Source organism: Oreochromis aureus, linkage group 3 (assembly GCF_013358895.1).
Source record: "Oreochromis aureus strain Israel breed Guangdong linkage group 3, ZZ_aureus, whole genome shotgun sequence".
Classification (NCBI taxonomy): Eukaryota; Metazoa; Chordata; class Actinopteri; order Cichliformes; family Cichlidae; genus Oreochromis; species Oreochromis aureus.
Window position 1 is genome coordinate 9,934,304 of NC_052944.1, and position 21,888 is coordinate 9,956,191.

At 41.1% G+C, this 21,888-nt stretch overlaps 1 protein-coding gene across 2 annotated transcripts in view; it reads right to left on the minus strand.

Annotated features, from left to right (window-relative positions):
- Positions 1 to 21,888, minus strand: part of dock11 (dedicator of cytokinesis 11) — an 88,612-nt gene that overhangs the window by 42,380 nt on the left and 24,344 nt on the right. The window contains exons 17-35 of one of the 2 annotated variants that reach the window (XM_039609326.1): positions 21,416 to 21,600; positions 21,166 to 21,231; positions 16,730 to 16,822; positions 13,861 to 13,984; positions 13,643 to 13,755; positions 13,380 to 13,457; positions 13,203 to 13,292; positions 12,159 to 12,280; positions 12,000 to 12,069; positions 11,786 to 11,911; positions 11,411 to 11,482; positions 10,842 to 10,988; positions 10,149 to 10,232; positions 8,434 to 8,545; positions 8,009 to 8,047; positions 5,963 to 6,144; positions 5,344 to 5,457; positions 3,344 to 3,410; positions 671 to 759 (exon numbers count right to left, since the gene is read on the minus strand). In XM_039609326.1, coding sequence (XP_039465260.1) covers positions 671 to 759; positions 3,344 to 3,410; positions 5,344 to 5,457; positions 5,963 to 6,144; positions 8,009 to 8,047; positions 8,434 to 8,545; positions 10,149 to 10,232; positions 10,842 to 10,988; positions 11,411 to 11,482; positions 11,786 to 11,911; positions 12,000 to 12,069; positions 12,159 to 12,280; positions 13,203 to 13,292; positions 13,380 to 13,457; positions 13,643 to 13,755; positions 13,861 to 13,984; positions 16,730 to 16,822; positions 21,166 to 21,231; positions 21,416 to 21,600 — 1,973 coding nt within the window. The remainder of the gene's footprint in view (positions 1 to 670; positions 760 to 3,343; positions 3,411 to 5,343; positions 5,458 to 5,962; positions 6,145 to 8,008; positions 8,048 to 8,433; positions 8,546 to 10,148; positions 10,233 to 10,841; positions 10,989 to 11,410; positions 11,483 to 11,785; positions 11,912 to 11,999; positions 12,070 to 12,158; positions 12,281 to 13,202; positions 13,293 to 13,379; positions 13,458 to 13,642; positions 13,756 to 13,860; positions 13,985 to 16,729; positions 16,823 to 21,165; positions 21,232 to 21,415; positions 21,601 to 21,888) is intronic. The other variant, XM_039609327.1, reaches the window with a different exon arrangement.

Consider the following 21,888-nt stretch of genomic DNA (forward strand, 5'->3'; position numbering starts at 1 on the left):
TCACAGATGCTTCCTGCTGAGAAGACACCGCCATTGTCCAAAAGTAAAATCTAGCTGCTTTTTAACATCATTGCCGGAAAGTGAGCCGCGAAGGCTTCGGATGTAACGCTGAGGCAGTGTGTGTACGTGGCCTACACGAAGCCCACGTCCAGTGAGTAAAATCTTAAAGTGGAACAAAGCAGCGCAAAAGTTTGAGCACTTCAGAACTAATTAGATTTTGCTGATTTGGGAAGTGACAACAAACCTTCCAGTGAACAAAACATTTAAACAGAAATTTGCATATCACATGTTTCAGGCTGCTTTGCATACAGTACGTTTAGGTTTCCCGAACAGTGTTTCAGAAGTGCTTCCGTGAGGTGACTCCAAAGGGGTCAGACTGCATTCTTAGAGTATTTAAAAGTGGTTATATAAAAAAGTTTAGGGCTGCAATGCAAAACAGTGATAATCAGACACTGTCTGACTTGTCTTGATGTCAACAGTTCAGCATAACTGACATTTCTAAATGACATTCCAGGTAGGGGAAAAACCAAAGAAAAACAAACCAGTGTCCAGCTTGTCGGTTTTCTGGAACTTAGAGAAACCATAAAGTTTATTTATCTAAAAATGAACTGACTGACAATCTGCCCTAAATCTGTTTTACCTGTTGGGCTAAAATGAAATGTTACCTCACCTCAGTGCTGTCCGGTGTTCCTGGGTCCATAAATAGAGAGCCTCTGGAGTCCTCCCTCCTCACAACGTGGCCATTCTGAGTTGGCTGACCTGCAATAAAAAAGGTTTGTTGGGGTTTTCTTTGTACAATTTAAAGCACCTTGACGCAACTGTTGTTGTGACTTAGGGCTCTTTAATTTCAATATGAATTGAACTGAATTAACCAACACATGCATATAAAAGTCTAAAGACTGCAGATTTTGCTACACGCCATGTCTCGTATTCACAAAGCTTCCTAACAGTAGCTCCTAGTGAAAAATTCTTTATATTTCCCACTAAAATTAAACAAATTCATAATTCTAAATAAAAACCTATGAAACCATTCTTACGTCAGGACTCTCAGGAAATGTTTGGGCTAACATCCTATACAGGAACACCACACCATTACTCATTCTATTGAGCCTGTGAACATCACTGTACGCAGTAGTCTAGCACCGTGATGTCTGAGAACACAACCCCTGTTGTGTCACCAGGGAGTACAAAGCTAATGAACTCCTTTTCTGGAATAAATAAAGGCTTTCTACTTGAGACTACAGATGACGACATTGTTGGTTCTGCTGCTTTGATTTTCATATTTGTTTATTTTCAATCTGCCCCTTTTGGCCTGTTTACGCTACCGAAATGCAAGACTACGTGGTCCCTGTTTTAAACATTTAACCCTTTTAGTCTTGAAGAATAAAAACAGTCTTAGCCTCCCAATCTTCTCAGGTCAACATACAGTGGCTTGCAAAAGTATTCGGCCCCCTTGAACTTTTCCACATTTTGTCACATTACAGCCACAAACATGAATCAACGTTATTGGAATTCCACGTGAAAGACCAACACAAAGTGGTGTACATGTGAGAAGTGGAACGAAAATCATACATGATTCCAAACATTTTTTACAAATAAATAACTGCAAAGTGGGGTGTGAGTAATTATTCAGCCCCCTTTGGTCTGAGTGCAGTCAGTTGCCCATAGACATTGCCTGATGAGTGCTAATGACTAAATAGAGTGCACCTGTGTGTAATCTAATGTCGGTACAAATACAGCTGCTCTGTGACGGCCTCAGAGGTTGTCTAAGAGAATATTGGGAGCAACAACACCATGAAGTCCAAAGAACACACCAGACAGGTCAGGGATAAAGTTATTGAGAAATTTAAAGCAGGCTTAGGCTACAAAAAGATTTCCCAAGCCTTGAACATCCCACGGAGCACTGTTCAAGCCATCATTCAGAAATGGAAGGAGTATGGCACAACTATAAACCTACCAAGACAAGGCCGTCCACCTAAACTCACAGGCCGAACAAGGAGAGCGCTGATCAGAAATGCAGCCAAGAGGCCCATGGTGACTCTGGACGAGCTGCAGAGATCTACAGCTCAGGTGGGGGAATCTGTCCATAGGACAACTATTAGTCGTGCACTGCACAAAGTTGGCCTTTATGGAAGAGTGGCAAGAAGAAAGCCATTGTTAACAGAAAACCATAAGAAGTCCCATTTGCAGTTTGCCACAAGCCATGTGGGGACACAGCAAACATGTGGAAGAAGGTGCTCTGGTCAGATGAGACCAAAATGGAACTTTTGGCCAAAATGCAAAACGCTATGTGTGGCGGAAAACTAACACTGCACATCACTCTGAACACACCATCCCCACTGTCAAATATGGTGGTGGCAGCATCATGCTCTGGGGTGCTTCTCTTCAGCAGGGACAGGAAGCTGGTCAGAGTTGATGGGAAGATGGATGGAGCCAAATACAGGGCAATCTTGGAAGAAAACCTCTTGGAGTCTGCAAAGACTTGAGACTGGGGCGGAGGTTCACCTTCCAGCAGGACAACGACCCTAAACATAAAGCCAGGGCAACAATGCAATGGTTTAAAACAAAACATATCCATGTGTTAGAATGGCCCGGTCAAAGTCCAGATCTAAATCCAATCGAGAATATGTGGCAAGATCTGGAAACTGCTGTTCACAAACGCTGTCCATCTAATCTGACTGAGCTGGAGCTGTTTTGCAAAGAAGAATGGGCAAGGATTTCAGTCTCTAGATGTGCAAAGCTGGTAGAGACAAACCCTAAAAGACTGGCAGCTGTAATTGCAGCAAAAGGTGGTTCTACAAAGTATTGACTCAGGGGGCTGAATAATTACGCACACCCCACTTTTCAGTTATTTATTTGTAAAAAATGTTTGGAATCATGTATGATTTTCATTCCACTTCTCACGTGTACATCACTTTGTATTGGTCTTTCACCTGGAATTCCAATAAAATTGATTCATGTTTGTGGCTGTAATGTGACAAAATGTGGAAAAGTTCCGAATACTTTTGCAAGCCACTGTATATTTGACCTAATGAGCTGCTGCTATAACTCACTAAAACACCCACGTTCACTGGGTTTTCGAGGATTCTTCCAACTACTATTTGATACTGATCTTATTCATCTGATTTCAACATCATGTTGGTAGTGAATAAAATACAAGAAATGTTGCAGGATTGGCTAAGAAGTTTGATGTCAAGCGCAGTCGTGTCTGGCCAACAGCTGCTGCTTTCAGACAGAGTGCTTCTAATGGATCAGTGGGTGCTGAAGCCATATGTTTGTATGAATAACATGTAAACAGGAAGACGCCATATGTACCATACGGTTTCTATTGTTCTCTACTCACCATGCTCTTTCTCGATCGCTGTGCTGATCCTCCTCATGTCTGTGGATATTAGGTCATCTCTGGAGCCCTGGCCAACCACAAGACGGAACGAGTGTAAACTGTGTTGCAAAGAAGTGAGCTGGTACATTCTGAATATTATAATCAGACCAAGTGGACGAGAGCAGATGTTCGACATTTCTATTTCCTGCAATTTGAGGAAATATTTTAACAGTGAAAACAAAATGTAACAGTTCTGGCTCCTTTGTTCAGAATGTATTGTGCCACTTTAGCTTCCTCGGAGCAATCTTTTACTGTTTACTCACTCAGTCTGAGAATTCCTGTATTACACAGGAGGGATTCCCAGCACGTACGGTGCTTAATAAATTTATTGGACCACCAATTTATTTTTCTACAGCTGCCCTAAATTAACAGTAATTACCAAAATAATTGTTGTATGTTTCTGTAAATGGACTGGGTTTTAACATAACTGTCTGTCTGTATATGGTTTTCACAAAATTCCATGGCACACTTGGCACCACGGTACACTACTTGGCATCAACTGAATTGAATCTAAAATAGAGAGATTGACATTAAAATTTTTAAACACTGTAGTCTGTGGTCTCCTATGCATGTGTGCCCACTGTGGGTCAGAGTTAATGCTGCAAGATTTTGTCTTATGATCACTTCCCTGGGAAGGAATAGTTCTGAAGCTCCGGCAAGTGATCCCAGTACTGGAGTGGCGTCAGAGACATTGAGGTTTGCAGTGTTCTTGAAACGTGCTCCTTCAAACTACATGAGATTAAAGCCATCTGACAAGGAAAACAAATAAGCTACTTTTGTCTACTCTCTTATCCACAGGGGGGTCACCTCTGCATGTTTGATTTGGCAGAGAGATTTTGTCCTGGGATCAAGTTGGGGATCTTTCCCCAGCTATCTTTGTAACAACCACTTTGAGTTTCAGGACATCAGAAAGATGAATACGTCTGTTTCTTTGATCCCTGGACCTTCAGTTTATAACCCCGCCCCCGTGTTTCTCACTCACTGTTTGGTGTTGTGGCATTTTTGTTGACATGTAGTTTTGCTTCCCCTGTCTCATTGCCGTCGATCAGTTTCAGCTGTGACTTGTTATCCTGGTGTTTCCCATCTCATTAATTATTTTCAGAATAGTATTGTGTTTAAATTGCTCTGTATTTGTGTGCAGATTGGAGGACACATTTTTTAGCACTCAAAAATGTGCACTCAAATCATTGTAAACATTTGTAAATCTTAGTTTGTGTTTGTGGATTAGACCACACACATTTGTAAACCTTTTGAGGCTAATTTCACTCCAAAACCAAGCTTTGCAGGCCATGCTGGCCCTTGGCAGACGGTTTCAAGCCAGGTGTTAGACTTTACCTTGCACAATAATTCGCATTAACATTTTGAATTTTCACTCCACATCCACAAAGAGGCCTCACAATGTTGCTGAACTGAAAACAGGTCAACAGCACAGTAGACTGGGCCCTATTGTATAGCACAGGTAAACTAACCTTTTTATTTAAACCTCCCGCCCAACCATTCATTTGTCATTTTCAGTCCTGTCAGACAGGCTAGGTTAGACACATGTGCTAGAGAAAAATTCAACATTCCTTACCTTGATTTTACATCATGTATCTGGCTTTGTTTAATACTTATGACAAGTAGGTGTCATATTCACGATTTTGAAACAAATTATTTGGGCGTGAAAGACTGTAAATGAGAATTTTTTTAACTGAACTGAGAAACTTATGAGGCCCTAATTATAGATCAAGCAGCCTTTTGAATTTAACAGACTTTAATTTGATAGACACGGTCATAAAAATAGACTGGTACATACTGTACAGTATGCTTCATGATTCCATTGAATTTCAACTATCACTCCTTCTGAATAAGTCTACGCCTAACTGAAGACCTTTCAGCACGATTACCAATTCATGCTTGAAGCTGACTTTTAGTTACGTCACAGAAATCCCCTAGAAAAGGAGTGTAGCGAGGTGACTCACGTTTAGGCCCAGCCCAGGACTGGAGATGAGAGGCTGAGCGGACAGCTGCTTCAAGTTCTGGTAGAGCAGCTCATAAAGTGGGAGGTACAGCAAACAGATCCTGGCCTGCTGGTTCTGAAACCATAAACATTTGAAAACAAGTAAAAGGAGATGATTATTGTAGGTTAATGTTAGCCACACCTAGCCCTTATCTTTCTGTCAATGTGACTGCACTCTAACTTAGGTGGTTTGCATAAGAGACAATCTTATCTAAACTAAAATAGAAAGGTATTCACAGGTGCAGATACTTCATTCACTTTTATGGGTAAAAATGCTGAGCTCATTTGGTAGGAAATTTGGCCTCTGTTGATGAGGAATGTATTGCACATTAAACAATGGCTCCTTTATTTCTTATTCAGACTCTTCAGACTTGTGTTTCTAAGAGAAGCTTTGTTGTTTAAGCAGGTGTGTATAGGATAAAGGTCAAATCAAATACTTTAATCATTTGAACTCATTGTTATTTTGCAGTGATCCGAAACAGAATCGCTGAGAACAATAAATCACTGCTCTGCCCTTTTCTCTGTCCACATTCCTGCTCCTCCTGCCTCTGCTTGTTCCTTTCTGTTTACATGCTCCTAACCTTGAAAGTGGTGTAGCGATCATCCATGGCGTGTTTAATAAGAAGGTTCTTGAGGATGCCCACAGCCTGCTGCCTCACTTCGGGCGCTTGCTGCAAGGCGTCGGCCACCTCTCTCAGCAGCAGGCCCACCAGGAAGTGGTTACGGCAGTATTCCTCCGTCAAACTGAACTCCAGACTCTGCTCTGTGATTGGGCCAAACAGGAAGTGAGAGAGCATCAGGATGAGCTGAAGTGAAATTTCCTAACAGTAAATTCTGGTCTGGTAAAAACGCGTTTCCAATCTAATTTAATCGACTTCTTACAACATTTTTTTCCTAGTGAGCAATCAGTCTACAATGTAACAACGTAAGCTGCAGATATTAAAGGGAAAGCCTAAATCCTCGACCTCAGCAGCTGTGTAACACACTCTGCTAGCACACTTTAGGCCCCTTCAGGCAGTGCTCTGAACTTCATTTGGTATGCTTCGCTTCACAAACCACAAAAAGTCTGCACTACACATTTAACTATTGTCAGTTATTAACAGGAAAAATGGGAACAAAATTTTAGTGAAACAAAGGTTAGCATGATAGAATCAGCCCAGCATCATCCTGCCCAGCAAAACCCAGTAAAGGAAGCTGAAGGCTGGAAAGGACAGATTTGCATAAACTCTGTGGACAAGCTGCAAGAGTGAATGACAAAAAAACGGGAATCTGAACCTGACCATTTATTACAGCTTCCCAATAGAAAGATTTCCTTGGATATTCTGGGAGTTAAACTGGGTTCCTAGAATTACTGGTGAGGATATTCTTTTCTGTCATCTCATAAATCGAAACAACTCTCACTATCTCAGCCAGGAGGTGATATTTCCATATTTTCTTACACCCTTAAAACACGATAGAATGACATATAAAATTAGGTTGTAAAACATACTGAAAGTAAGCATGTGAGTAAATAAGCTTTATTTTATTACAAACACATGCTTGAAACAATCCATTATCATTGGATATAGGAGATTTTAGACCAACATGCTAGGCAGCGTCATGAAAGCTGAAATCAATGCTAACCTGTTTCATAAGGGAAACAGTGATCCAGCTAATGAACTGTTTTTGTTCGTTTTTTCTTTTAATTTCTCCTCAGACTGCATATTTTTACTAAATAACTATAAATAAAAAACATCCTGGCTTAATAGTGCACAACTTGGCCCTTCATTACCTCAAGAGTTTTACTTCCTAGTTTTTCTAGCTTGCAAGACAAATGTTACAGAGCACTTTGCATTAAAAGCACCAAACAAGCATCAACACAAACACAGCAGATTTATACGGTGTGATGTGTCTTGTTCAGTAGTTATAATGTTTTATAGAAGCAAGTGTGGCAAATTCAATCATTCAAAGTGCATCACTCCAAACCACTATGCAACAAACTCACGGAACACATTCATCAGGACATTAACGTTTCCACAACACACAAAGCGGAGCGGAGTTGAATAATTCATCAGGAAATCTCCTGGAAATGATCTTTCGGTGTTATTCAGACAAGAGAAATAAACAAACAGACCACTAAAAAATGAGAAGTTCAACAGAAACAATGACATGGAGTTCAACAGCAGCCCTGGGTTAATATTAACACAGGCAGTGCAGCCTGGAAAACAGAAACCATCTCCAATTATCTCCTCTAATGACAGACACGGGCAGGCAGACAGAGAGACAGACGGGCGGAGGAAAGCGAGAGGGAGAACCGCAGCTTCATAAGAGATGCTTCTGACTGGTGTTTACAACAATCAAGTGAATTAAGCATTAAGAAAAGAGGATTTGTTGATTCCCATAACAGCCCAACTGCTCTCCTCTACAGCACGCAGGCTCGGGCCCTGGTAGGAAAATGAAGGCAAGAGCCCGGAATTAGCATTATTCAGAGTGTGAGGGGAATGAGTGCCCTATGAGGGGGGGTGGGAGGAAAAAAAATAAGAGACCGGCGGCGGTGTGGTTAGTGCAGGTGAGGACAAGGAGGAGCAGTCATGTGTAAGGTGTCAGCAAACGTGGTGGTGTCAATGGGTGCGGTGGGCTTCACCTACCTACGGGCCCAAAAAGCTCCGTCGCATACGGAATAAAATCTGACCACAAGCAAAAACACACAAACAAACAACAAAAAACAGAGAGGGGTGGAGTAAAAATAAAGACATTCGGGGTAAAACTAAACAATCCATGCAGCATTTCCACAGCGCGCACTCCAGTGTTTGTTTTAGTGGTGTGTAATGTAAAACGGGTTGTGCGATAAAGTCTTGGCAAACCTTGTTCACCAGAGATCCGACTAATGCGGATAGGTGTGATGTAATGTGTGTGTGTGGGTGTGTGTGTGTTTGTGGGCCAAACAATCAGGCGGGTTAATAGGATCAGTGTGGTGGATGCAGGTCAGAAAAGGTCAGGGGCTGGGGTCGTGTGACAGCAGGTCAGTGGATACATGTGCGGTAAAAAGTAGGACTACACAGCGCGCTCTTACCTTGTACCCTCTGCAGCTTGGTGCGCCCAAAAGCCATGGGCAGGTTGAGAGGAATGAAGTGCTCGTGGTTACACACCGTCATCAAGAAGTCAAACTTCATCTCGGTCAGCACCTGTGGCGAACAGGCGAGAGTGCGGTTCGCACACAAATATGCAAATTTCGGCCGGCCACCTCAGGGCGCAAACAGAATTCTCAATGTTACATTAAAGGCTGCCCGCAGCGAGGTGTCTGCGAGAGCAACGCATTTGACTAACAAATGCAAACAACATAAACAGAGAAGGCCGGGAGAAACTGTTCAACATCAGACACACCGACAGTGGCAGGTGAGCATGAGCGGACAGGGTGCAACTACACGCACATCGTGGAGGCGCTTACAAAAACGCCCCAGTGCACGCTTCAGTTCACTTTAGATCTTTGTCCTTTAGGGTGGTTAGTAATAAATAATGAATGCTGTGTATCTGCAAACATAAAGGTCCAACTGATGGTTAGAATGCAGCAGTGCTGATGCACATGTTTAAGAAAATTCAATAATAAATTGCTCCAGGGGGAAAAAAATGTCCCCTTTTTGGATAAAATTTTTTAGGTTAGTTTGAGTAGTTTCACTAGTTTTATTTTTTTTAATCCTTAAAAAAAACTTCCCTCACGACACACTGATGGAGATGATTATGGAGACTTTGGAGGTATATTTATAAGACTGACTCGACTCAGTTTTTACTGTAATAGCTCTACTGATTTTCCTAAATTTGCCCCTGACATATGCCCTCCATACAGTAATAATTATAAATACTCAAACTGACACTGAAACTAATAAAAACTAAACTAAAATTAAACATTTTCAAACGATTAAAATTAAACTGAAATAAGAAGAGCTGCCCTCAAAACTAACTAAAAACTAAAATTTAAAATGAAATGAAAAATTAATTATATATAAATATATATATACATATATATATATATATATATAAGTATAATAACTCTGGTCCTAGCACTGGCAATTACCAAAAACATTTTTCATGTTTCTGTAATGGTTAATCCATCAGTAATAATATTTTTAATGCGAATATAATTATTGCAATCATCCATTAATTTTTCAAACTCACTGTTTTACAAGAAAGCTGCTTAATATTGCATTTAATTTATTTCTGATCTCAGAGAGGAAGAGTATGCCTGCACAAAACTGAGTTCAGAAACATCCATTTAGTTTATTTCACTAACAAACAACAACAATATGATTTTAAGATTTGTAAACAATTTTTCAACGGGTTTGTAAAATATTTGGTTTCTTGTGTTTACGACAGATCGTTTAATACATTTATGAAATCTTGTACGTCACAGGACCAAACCGGAAACCTCTGAGCAGGAAGCGGCTTTATTAGAATTGACTCACTGAGAAATAATAGAACCTTTATTAGAAAATATACTACATCAGCTATAATCAATAATAGTGTGTAAGATTCATAAAATTACTTTTAATAACATTTTATTAAACAAATAAATTAAATATTATTGAATATTATTAGAAATATTATTGTTTTATTGTTTGTTATCAGTGATATAATTATGAACTAATGATTACTATATCAATGTGCCATTTATTATTGAATGTTATTATAAACCTTGCTCTCTGTTCAGAAGCCTTAGGTTGTCACACATGTCCTATACTTTACACCTCCACTCTGACGTTGTGAGTTTGCCCAGCTCTGTGGAACATGTACCTTGGGATCTTTGGGGCTGAAATGACACATGTAGTGGTTGACCAGGCCGAAACCGAAACCTCTGTTCATGACAGTCAGGCACCTCTGAGGAGAGAAAGCAGACACGGGAAAACAAGCTGCTGAAATTCATGCAAAATGATGGAGATCTCAGACAAAACAATGCACTATTTTGTCTGAGATCAGCATTTAAAGACGGCGCTGTCATGTCCTGAGGCACAGCAGTAACACATAATCTTATGGATCACAACAACACCACTAATACAAGTTCAGGCTCGTAATACACCCTGAACTAAAATTACAGTAAACCTGTGTTGTTTTTTTAATTTTCTGTCATCTATAAATAACAGTGCTGCATCATTGGACGCTCATAATAAACCATGACAATTTTGAAAGTGATCCCTATTGAGAAAAGAGCCTCAAAGAGAGTACCTAAAATAGTTATCTTAGGCACACAGAGCTGCTTAAAGAACAAAGGCTACCCAGCTTGCCGTTGTAAACAGTCTGCTTATGAAGGGCTGCCAATCAGAAGGAGGCAGTTGCCTTAAAAGAAGAGGAGCTAAATCAGCCTGTTTAAATCAAGGGACCCAGTAAAAGGCCCTACTCTAGCAAAGTCCATGAATAAAACTAAGCAGCTGGAAACGAGCAACAGGTCTTCTTTGAGCTGGTTTCATATTTAGCCTGTGGGGTTCACACCTTGATGAAATTCGCCAGGCTCAGGTTGATGCAGCGAGCCTCCTCTGGGATTTCTGAGTGGCGGATGGTGATGTGCGGCATAATGGACAACACCAAGGACTGCAAAGCCTGGTGGAAACTCTCCGGAAAGCGCTGGGCCCGTGGCATCTAAAGAGATGGGGAGGAATAGCATGTAATGATACATCACTTTAAAGTCAAACAGCCACCCATATTATGAAGACAGATCATTCCCAGCATATAGATAGGACTAAAAGGTTTATACTGTCTCTAAATAACTTGGGTAACTGCTTCTGTATAGCAGCAAACAGCAGCGCAGCTCGGCCTGCTGCTGAAGGTTTAGCATTTTTGGCAAAGACCCAGATGTAACACAGGCTCGTGGTATCAGAATGCCAAGTACACAATGAGTTTTCTTTGGGTGTCTGTGTTTTGTATCACTGAATGTGGTTATGCGGACATAACAATATGTGGACTGGGTCTTATAACAGCATCCAGTCCACATAAGACTTTCAGTTAAAGACTACAAATGCTTAAACTGTTCAGCGTTAATGAGCGAAACGCTTTTTACTAACCTTCATGCGGTTCTCCTCCTGCAGGTACTGAGCCATGGATTTCGCCATGGTTTCAAAGAAGAACCAAGAGTACTGCAGAAAAGAGCGAAAGGTTACCCATTATGCAATCTTCCTAGGAATATAATAGAAGTACATTACAAGCAGAGTGAGTCAGGGGAAACTGGAACAGAGATAAAAGAGACTTGAGAAATGTAGCTTCCTACAAGCAGCTACATGTTGAAGAGGTTTCTCTTCCGAAACTGGTGACAACTCCTGTCAGAACGGTTCACTTCCATTTTTAGGGAGTTGCACCACCTGCTGCTTGAAGTTGGTTCTACAGGTGGACTGATGCATGAATTAAATGAGCACATGGTGTCTGCATGACTGAGTGCGCACCTTGAGCAGTTTATTGCTGGTGTTGAAATCAGCAGTTTGTTTGAGGGTGGCTGTTACAGCTGTGGCCAGCAACTCGTGAGTGGTCACTGAGTTTCCCAATGGAGGATTGTTGGTTACAAAAACGTACTACAAAGAAAAGAGAGAAGAGAGAGCACTTTAGTTTATAGACACAAGCAGAAACTGACGCGGGCTGGCAGTGTTTGTGGCAGCTTACCTTAACAAAAGAGCGCAGGTAGTGTTCCAGTCCCTCCTCGTGGCATTTGGAAACTATATGTATGATCACACTGAGGGCACAGAGCATGGAAATTCAATGTATTTCCTTTTATCAGGAGTAAAAGCAGTAAAAGTACAAAGAATTTCTTTTTTAACTGACCGCAAAGAGTTAACAGCAATCTCGTGGGCTTCTTTGGTGGCTGCTGTGAGCACCTCAAACAGCTGCATCAGCACTGTTGGCAGGAAGGTGATGATGACATGAGTCTCCATGGCATGTAGGCACTGAGGGAAAGAGGCCAGACAAGGTCATTTTTACTTCTGACTCCCAGATATTTACAAGAATTACTGCGTCGCGATTACACGCCTCCACACAATATATATATCTGCCTGTAAACCTGACAAACTGTAGCCTATTAGATATAAAATCCCAGCCCTGCATTATTTTATCTGATTAGAAATGTATGTGAAAATCTGTCTTGATCTGTAGCTGAATCTTTATGCTTGATGTAATGAAATTCCCTTCAGACATTGCTGATACATTTCCTTCATATTCACAGCATAGACTGTATATAAAAGATGGGCTTGGCTGCAGTGACATTCTGTTGGTACCCCTTACGCTGCCAAAACAGCAAAACTTTGACCTGCAGTAGTTTGCCTGCTGGGTCGGACCACACGGGCCAGCCTTCATTCCCCACATGCACGTGTCACTTGCTCCCTAAAATGTTAGTCCTCCCATAAAAATGTTTTCCCAAAGGAAAAACTCTAAAAATAAGACAAATACTTCAACTGATTTCCTCTAGCATTTAAATAGTTATGATTTTTCATACAAGATTCAGTACAAAAGAGGTTAATGTCTAAAAAGATTTATTTTTTTGTAATATCTTTTGTCATTGTTGCATTTGGGGTTGCCATCATCCATCCATCCATCCATATCCCTTATTAACTTAATTAACTGTGTTATAAGCCTTTTAATGCTTTAATGGAGGCTGTTGCATAATAGCACTGAAAGGTATTTTGATTGTTGAATGACTGTGGCTCTGTAAAAGCTCATAAATAGTCATAATGATGCATGCCCTACAAAAAACTGATCGATCTGTTAGTGCATTGCTGAATGACACATATAGCCGAAGTACTGTAAATGATCAATAACTGCACATGGATCAAAGCTAAAAAACTGACTGCGCACTGCCTCACAGCATCTTACCTTCAGGTATTTGATCAGTTCTGCTGGGTTGCCTTCTGATGCTGTTCTCATCAGCTGGCAGTGCTGGAAGAATTTGTGCAGGTGGAGGTCCTGTGGCGAAACAAAACAGGACATCAGTGTTCCTGAAAGCAGCGGCCTTCATTTGTGCATAGAAAAAGCGAAAGAATCAAATTGTACCTGAGGATATATCGTTGATGCTACGTGGGTCCTCACTTTAAACAGTGTCTTGGCGTTTTCCACCCACTTGATATCAGCCTGAGACCGTTCGAAGAACAGATAATAGAGAAAACAGAGTCAATAAAGTATCTGCAAACTTTTCACATTCCCTCAAAACTCCAAAAACCTTCAGGGCTAAAAACTGAGGGATCAACGTTCGCTTTAACATCGTGAGCATGACAGTGACAGAGCTGAGCAGAACGTTTCCATGGCTACAATCTAACCTTCCTGGTGTCCTGACAAAGATATCCAGCAGGCAAAGTGGCAGCCACGGGCAACTGGAACTCTAACGACTGCATCCTCCCATCTTTAAGCAAAGGCATCCAGGAGTAGCCCACTGAAACACGTGAAAGCAGCCGAGATTTAGAAGAAGGCGTTTTAACAAGCTAAATAATGTGCTCACCAACATTTTAAAAAAGCTTCATCAAGCCAAAAGACTTACCGAGTGACTCCACTCCGTCCCTCTTCTTGCTGCTGGCTTTGCTGCTGGATTCACAGCTGATGTGGTGAAAGGTGAAGAGGATATGGTGTTTCTCATGCACGTGAACCGGCAGCTCAATCTTCACCTGCACACACAGAGGAACAGGTCGCTGTTTTAATCTTCATATGTCACCATCAGTTCAATCTTCATACATAAACAAGATTAGAGGCACTGATCCAACAATGGATGCCATATAGGTATTACACAGTACTGCCAAGGCAACATTTTAAAGGATGTGCCACATGCTGTGATTTCCTTGTTGTCTTTTTTGATGTTTTATTGCTCAAATTTAGGGGGGTTACATTAACCATAATGGTGTTAGTGTTTTTCAATGTCTCAGTGATTATCATTGTACACTGTCGGTTTGCTTGCTCAAGAAACCTGCAAAAATGTACTGACAGTGAGGGTTTCCTTCAGCCTCTAAATTATTAAGAGGTAAAATTAACATAAAATCAACAAAAGGCATCTAAAACTAATCATCTTTTGTATTTTCAGGTATCTGTACTTGAGTAGCTTTTTTGGACTACTTTTTACTTTTACTCCCTACATTTTTAAACAAATATCTGTACTCTCTATTCCTTACATTATCATAACAGACTTGTTACTTCAGTACTTCAGCAGTATCATCTATAGAGTTGGGAGTTAAAGTGGCCGCAGGTGAGTGCAGGTGTAAGTTGTAGTAGCAGTACTTCAGAATCTAGCTTGCGCTGCAGAAGAAGTCATTTAAAATGCAATGCTTCTATCAGTTCAGCGAACATCAGCAAACACAGTGTGTTGCAAGCTAAAGGTCCAGCTGCTGGATTTCACAGGGAGAGAAAAGAAAGAGAGCCAACTTCACTCAGAGATGGAGAAAGATAAGAAAGAAAGAAAGTCAGAGTTAGGTTACATCAAATGTAGCAGAGATGAATTTGCATTTAAGCTGATGAAGATTAGATTCATTCACTGAATTCCAACTTTATACCAACTGTGTTCTGTCTAGTATAACGACAGTATAAACAGTTTAGGGTCAGTGTAGGGGAAACTGCTGACATCTTGTTGAATTCAGTTGTTGTTTCACTGCATGTGTCCCACATAATAGATTCAATCTATTTACATTTACTAAAATTAGAATTTAAATTTGAATAATATTTACTCATATTATGATATTATTATATTAATATAGGTTCAGTTACCTTTGTATAAAAGTTGTTAGTAGAACTGTCCTTCAAAGAGCTATTTTCTCACTGTGAGTACATTTCAGAGCCTGTACTTTTACACTTTTACTTGAGTAAAAAAGTTGCACAGGTACTTCAACTTTTACTCGAGTATTTTTTTAACCCAGGTATCTGTACTTCTACTGAAGTAAAGAAAGTCTGTACTGTTTCCACCTCTGCTGACAGATAGAATAAAACATTTTAAGGAAAGGTCAGAGTGACATGTGAGGAGATTATCTCAAAAAGAAATTCCACTAGTTAGAAAGCTTTCTTGACATAATGTGTATCCAGAAGAACATAATCTTAATGAAACATGAACATCAATGAAAATGATTTTTTTAGATGCCGAGAGGCTAACAGCATTGTTTTGGGGTAAATGTCACACACTAAAGATGTCAAATCATCTTCTACAGAGAACGACACATGTACTGAAACAGAAACTGGAGCTGTTTGGAGCTGTTTGGGATGCTTTTGTAGCGTAACAGCTCTCTTTTTGAGTGTTTCTGGCATGAATTTGAACACTTTGTGCATTTTCTCTCCATGAAGAAGATAAAAGGAATTTGCTTGTTCTTTTTATTTATGTGTTTATCCTTTAATTAATGTTTAAAATGAAATCAAAAAAACAAACAGCAGCAAAATCATTGTTTCATCTGGGTGTTGCTGCTGTGACACTGAGGCACCAGAGGGCAGCAACAGCAGGGAGATGGATTTTCCCTGTTACCACACATGCTGGGTTTTTTTGACAGGAAATGACACAAAAGTTTTGATGACATACACAGACCCAAATCGTCATAAACAGCCTCTCAATGCCATGACTGAACATCACGGCTCTTACATTTATAACACCCGAACACGTGATTCATGCATCATTCTGCAGCCGTTCTAATTTTCCTCTTGTCGGTAAATTAGACAAAAGTCTAAAGACCAGACAAAATATATCCTTAAGATATAAAAGTTAACAAATTTTAGGTGTGACTATGAAAAACAAAATCAGAACCCTTTATATAATATCAGTAACTATAAATGTGTCCTACATGTTGCTTTTAAATGCACTTCATTATTAACTAACAAGGTTGACAGATTTCTAAGCACAAAGATCATCGTTGCCTTGTTGAAGCAGAAATTTTGGTTGATGTGACTGGAAGCTGAACAATGTGGAGGTAAATCCCACAGAGTGTACTTCTGTGTGTTCCTGCATGCATGTGGGTGCACACAGGGGGAGCTTAAGATCCTAATCCAGTTGATATCAAGGCCATATGGACCCCCTCTGCTCCACCGCTCTAACTGTACCTCTTTCGCTGAGCTGTATTTGCGTGTGTGTGTGTGTGTGTGTGTGCATGTGCATGAGTGCACTGACTGTCGGGTCAGTTTAGTGTGAGATCACAGCCCGTTCCTGAGACAGGTTTATGGGATTATCTCAGTGCTGCTGAGGAATGTCACTAGTAAAGACAGCCAATTAGAAAAAAAAAAAAGATTTAAGGGCATCAACTAAATTTCTTCTTAAAATCAAACTCATTTCTCAGTTTTTGGAAGCACTCACCTTCCTCTAAATCTGCTAACTTGATCTAGTTTAATATGAATTGAAAGGCGATGGCATGTGTGGAAGAAACAAGGTCGAGCCTGCGACGTGAGCTCACCTCATTGTAGAAGTCCGGGCTCTGATTGTGGTGCAGGACGGCTGCGTAGGTGCTGCTTGTAAAGAGTGAATCTCCCGGCTTGCCGTAGATGCACTGAAAGGCAAAGAGGCACATTGGTTATTGGACTCCTTTGATTTTACGGGCACAGTGATGAGTAAGCGCTCAGGAAGCTGTGGTTACTGCCATCATTTGTACAAAAGGCGAGTGAGCAAGCCTGTATGGATCATGCATTACACTTTGAAGCAGCAATGATTTAAACATAGCCTGAGAGAAACTACAAAGAACGACCTAAGATCACAAAATGTTTGGGCTCTGACTAGACAGATGCCACAGGGTTTTTTTTCTAATAATAGAGACCGCACCCCACCCCTCCATGAGCAAGCATTTGGTAACAGTGGGAAGGAAAAACTCCCTTTTAACAGGAAGAACCCTCTGGCAGAACCAGGCTCAGGGTGTGGCAGCTGTCTGCCCCGACCGCTTTGAGGTGACTTTTGACCTCTGATGATCACTTCTGAGGAGTCACTGCAGGAATTCTGTGGGAAAAATTAACCTTCACAACAAGCTCAAGCTTGACCAGGTCAGGATGTTTCTAATGAGGGATGGCAAAGGGGAGGAAAAAAATTCCAACCTCTTGTGATGGTTTCATACTGTAATTAGGATGCTAACTATTGTTGTCATCTCTAATCAACACGAATGTGCAGTGCTAGTCAACAGGAAGGACAGAGCTCCAGGAGCCAAATGCCTGAATGCCAAATGCCAAATGGATGGGAGAGGCTTCGTGAGAGAGGACCGGGTTCACAAATCCCAGAACAATCTGGAAACAAGCTGTAGGCGGAGCAGGAAAGAGGCGAGGGGAAAGATCTGAGGATCCAGGAGTGCAGGTGGTGCATGGTTTGTGTACCTCTAGAGCCCTCACTGCAGAGCCAAAGAGGCTGATGGGAGTTATGATTGTCTGAGTCAGGATGGGGGCCGAAGGAGGTCTGGAAGAGCTGCTTCGGATCTTATCTATCACAAAGGCTGGCATGTTAGCACATGAACTGTACCACACATGAATTAAAGTGTCGGCCACCAGTGCAAAAATGAGAGCACTCCAACCATGAACTCAAGGACTGGGGAGCAACTGGTCTCTCAACGATGAGCTGGAAAGCAGTAGAAATGAATGCGCTTTAAATTCCCGTCCCCTGAGAATTCCATCCTCTTCAGCCTCCATAAGGCTTTAAATGAATTTCCTCTCAGTCCGGCTGTATCTTATGTAAACCCCAGGACCTTACTGAGCTTCCGCCAACTCTGATTAAATCTCCCAAGAGGTGTGCCGCCTGCTCCTGCTCCTGCTACTGTTTGTAAACAGCTTTCTGCCTCACAGTACTTTGAGCATTGTCTGGAACGCAATCTGACCCACGTCTGGGTCAATCTGTGTGTTTTCTAGCTGCGGTGTAATATGCCTGACTGCCCGCTGATCAAAAATTCTCAATGTTTTTGTGGTTAAACTCAGAATTTCTGTTTCTCTCCCTCTAGAAACGTGAAAAGAAAAACAATCTGCAGCGCTTTGATGACTATTTCCGACCACAAATATTTGAAATGTGTGGCCAGAGAGAAAAAGAGTGACCATTCATTATCTTCTGTTGCCAGCTATAATAACTGGTTGCTGCGAGCGCTTCCCTTCTCCTCCTGGGCCCCTCAGCTGCAATCTCAAGTCCACTTTGTAAAAAGCAATAAAAGGAAAAGTTTATCATGTCTGAGGCCCCTGTCACTGATCGAATCTCTCCCAGGACATTCCACTGCAGTGTTATTGTTTCTCAAACAATAGTCCGGGCTTCCGGTGCGCCTCTTCAACAATCTGTCTTCACTTTTTTGTAATGGTCTTCCTCTATTTATTTCCTTTTTATCGTTATGTTGACTGTAGTATTTCAAAACCCTTTCTATGTTCTTCTCTCCATTAGCTTTGCTCAGCTACGTAGAGAGCCAGGATCACGTCTACAGGTAATTTGTGGATGGATATCACCCTAAGCGTGTCTTTTGACAAAACTATGAGACACAGATGTGAGTCACTCTCTTTTCCATACATTGTTCCTTGTCTATAAACTCTCTTTTTCAAGCTCTAGAAGTAATGAGGCAAAAACAGAGATTCCATATAAGACAAGAAAACTGATGTACAGAATAATGTCAAAAAGAAATCTGTGACGAAGTGGCGACGAGCTAAGCTTCAGGGTCTGTAAAACTGAGGCCGATGCATTCTTTCTGGCAGCCAGCAGGGGGGTGATTCCTGGCTGCAAAGAAGTGTATATTAGGGGTGGGTTTTGATTATCGATTTTCTGATTAAAATCGATTCTAGCTTGAATTACACGATATCGATTCATTAAAATCCTGAATCGATTTTTAAATATAAATATATTTTGCCCGAAACGCCAGAATCTCAGGTTAAACCTCACAAAATTTCGACAACCACCAAACAGCTAAAACATTAAATAAGAGCAGGTACACAGATTCTGCACAACACATCAGAATCGGTGAGATGTCAGGTTTCTCACCCGACGGCACGTACGCAGAGACGCCGTCGGGGCTGAAAGCCAAAAGCTCACAGATTCTGATGCGTCGGCGGATCTGCGCTTTGTGTTTATGTCTTTTTTTGCACTAGATTCTGAAGCTGCAGTTTTGTCTCTCTCCAACCAAAACTGACTGAACCAGCAGCAAAAGAAGATCCAAACTACGCTTCACATTTCGCTTCTCATAAACATCGTCGTGAATTCCCTCTTACTTTTGCTGTTTTGCTTCCACCACGATAAAATAAAACTTCCTGCACAGCTCTCTCTCTCTGTGTACTTTAAGAACAGTTTCCCATCTAAAAATCTGTTTTCTGCATTATTCGCTTGCTTATTACGCACCAGTCTACCGTTATGAACAGCACTGCCGGCTTTTTTTTTTTTTTTAATTTGACTTCTGACAAGAAAGCCTCATTTCTGCTGTTCACTGAAGAAAATTAAACTTCTTAAAATCATGCCAAATTGCAAAACACTTAGCTGTGTCTCTAATTAAACCTCTGTAACTTTGCTCTGCTTCACTTCAGCAGCATCAGGTAATGTTTATATGTTGATTCATGGTTTTCTTCTGTTTTTGTTCTACTGCAGAATATTTTTAAGGTGGTTATCTGCTTAAAAAAGTCAGGCCAGGAAAATCTCCTTCATGTTTTTCTGTGTTTTGTCCTCAGTTACTTTGACACAAAGGCATCTGCTGTGATGCTCACACCTTTGATAAAGTCTCACAAGTGTCATCTTTCTTTTCATAGATATAAAAATATGGATATGTACTGATAAATGATTAGAATTATAATATTTCTGACAGTCTGAGGCAAAATTTCCTCGATTCAAATCAAATCCAATCTGATCGAATCAAATCGAATCACGTATCAAACTGAATCGGGACCTTGTGAGTCTGAATCGAATCGATCCGAGAAATAAGTGACGATACCCAGCCCTAGTGCATATAAACGTCTCTGAAAAAACGGACCTCAGCTCCGCTGATCTTTGAGCTCACAAACAACTTTCCTGCTGAGTTTATGGTCTCAGCCGCTAGCTTGATATTCTTATTTCATACAGCACAATCTTCATTTTGTAAACAATAATCTCCACAAAGGTAAAAAAGATGGTAAAACAGGGTTTGAATTAGAGTGGGCCTACCTTGTAAGTAATTCACTTCAGTTTTGTTTATATACAGCACCAAATCACAAAAAAGTTGCCTCAAAGCACTCTGTATTATAAAGAATGAAAGAGTGAAACCCCCAACAATCAAACGACACCCCCCCACATGAGTAAGCGTTTGGCAAAAGTGGGAAGGAAAAACTCCCTTTTAACAGGAATAAACTTCCAGCAGAATCAGGGAGGGGCGGCTATCTGCCGTGACCCGTTGGGGCCCCAGCTGACCCTATTAGGCTTATACCTTATTAGTGTGCAGCGTCCTTTCATTCATCCATAAGATATGCAAATTACTCGTCACATCCAGTTTTACAACAGCCAGGTGGTAACAGTAAAAATACTCTGAGGCTTCACAACAGTTCTATGCTAACAATCGCTGATGTCACAGTGGCTGCTTCTCTGTCCTATATATGGCTGCCAGCAGTGATTTAATGTTGCACTTGGTTAATGCATTTCTGACCATCTGCTATATATAACAGAAACAGTGGGAACAGCAAGGTCATATAGGTGCAGTACTTCTCAAACACACTGGACAGATTGCATGAACATGAAGTACAGTGATGAGTCCGCTCCAATCCCCAGCCACTGCTAGACATCTGGTTTAAATTCATATATCAATATATCAATATATCATGTCAATGATGGTCTGAAAACAATCACAGTCTTCCTTATTGGTAAACCTGAAAAATGTTTGACCTTTATCATAACAGCATCTAAAAAAGGTCACATGTTGCAGTACACACTGACCTTTAAAGGAGCAGCACCTTCTTCATCAGAATCTCGGAACTGGATGCAGATGGCAATGTTTCTAGCCTGAAAAGGAGGAAAGGTGACATTAGTCAGCCAAGCAGACTATCAATAAGAACGACTGTGTCTCTGAGCTCAGTCAGTCACGCACGCTTCGTTCTCAGTATGCAGCAGTAACACACAAACGGACAATATTTAAAATGTACCACCACCATCACCCATCACATCTTTTTCATCCTAACTCACGCACCTTAGTGAAGGTCTTCTGGTTGTCATATTTGAGCTGCAGGGGGTAGACGTACAGCTGGTTCTTGTAAGTGGTGAAGGGGTAGTTGTACTTGGCTTCCTCGGGGAGGAATTCCTCGATCTCCACCGACACCCGCTCACAGCCGTCCTCGAAGGGCTTGACGGGAATGTAAGAGGATGTCACCGTGTCTGGGGCACAGAACACACGTCGAGTCAGAGGACCAAACCTCCACTGCTGTGTCCCTGCCTCTCGTGTCATGTCAGTAAACATCAGATCACTTCTGAGCTACAAAACAAACCCTTCATTGTGCAAACTCAGACATGAACCCTGACGCTGCTTACACGCCGTGTCACATGTTGTCTGTGGGAATCATTGATCATTGCATCTGATAATACGGATGATCTACAAATTTAACTTTTCAAAAGTTCTCAGATTTAACAAAATTTTAATTCAGGAATATTTTATTCTGCTGTTCT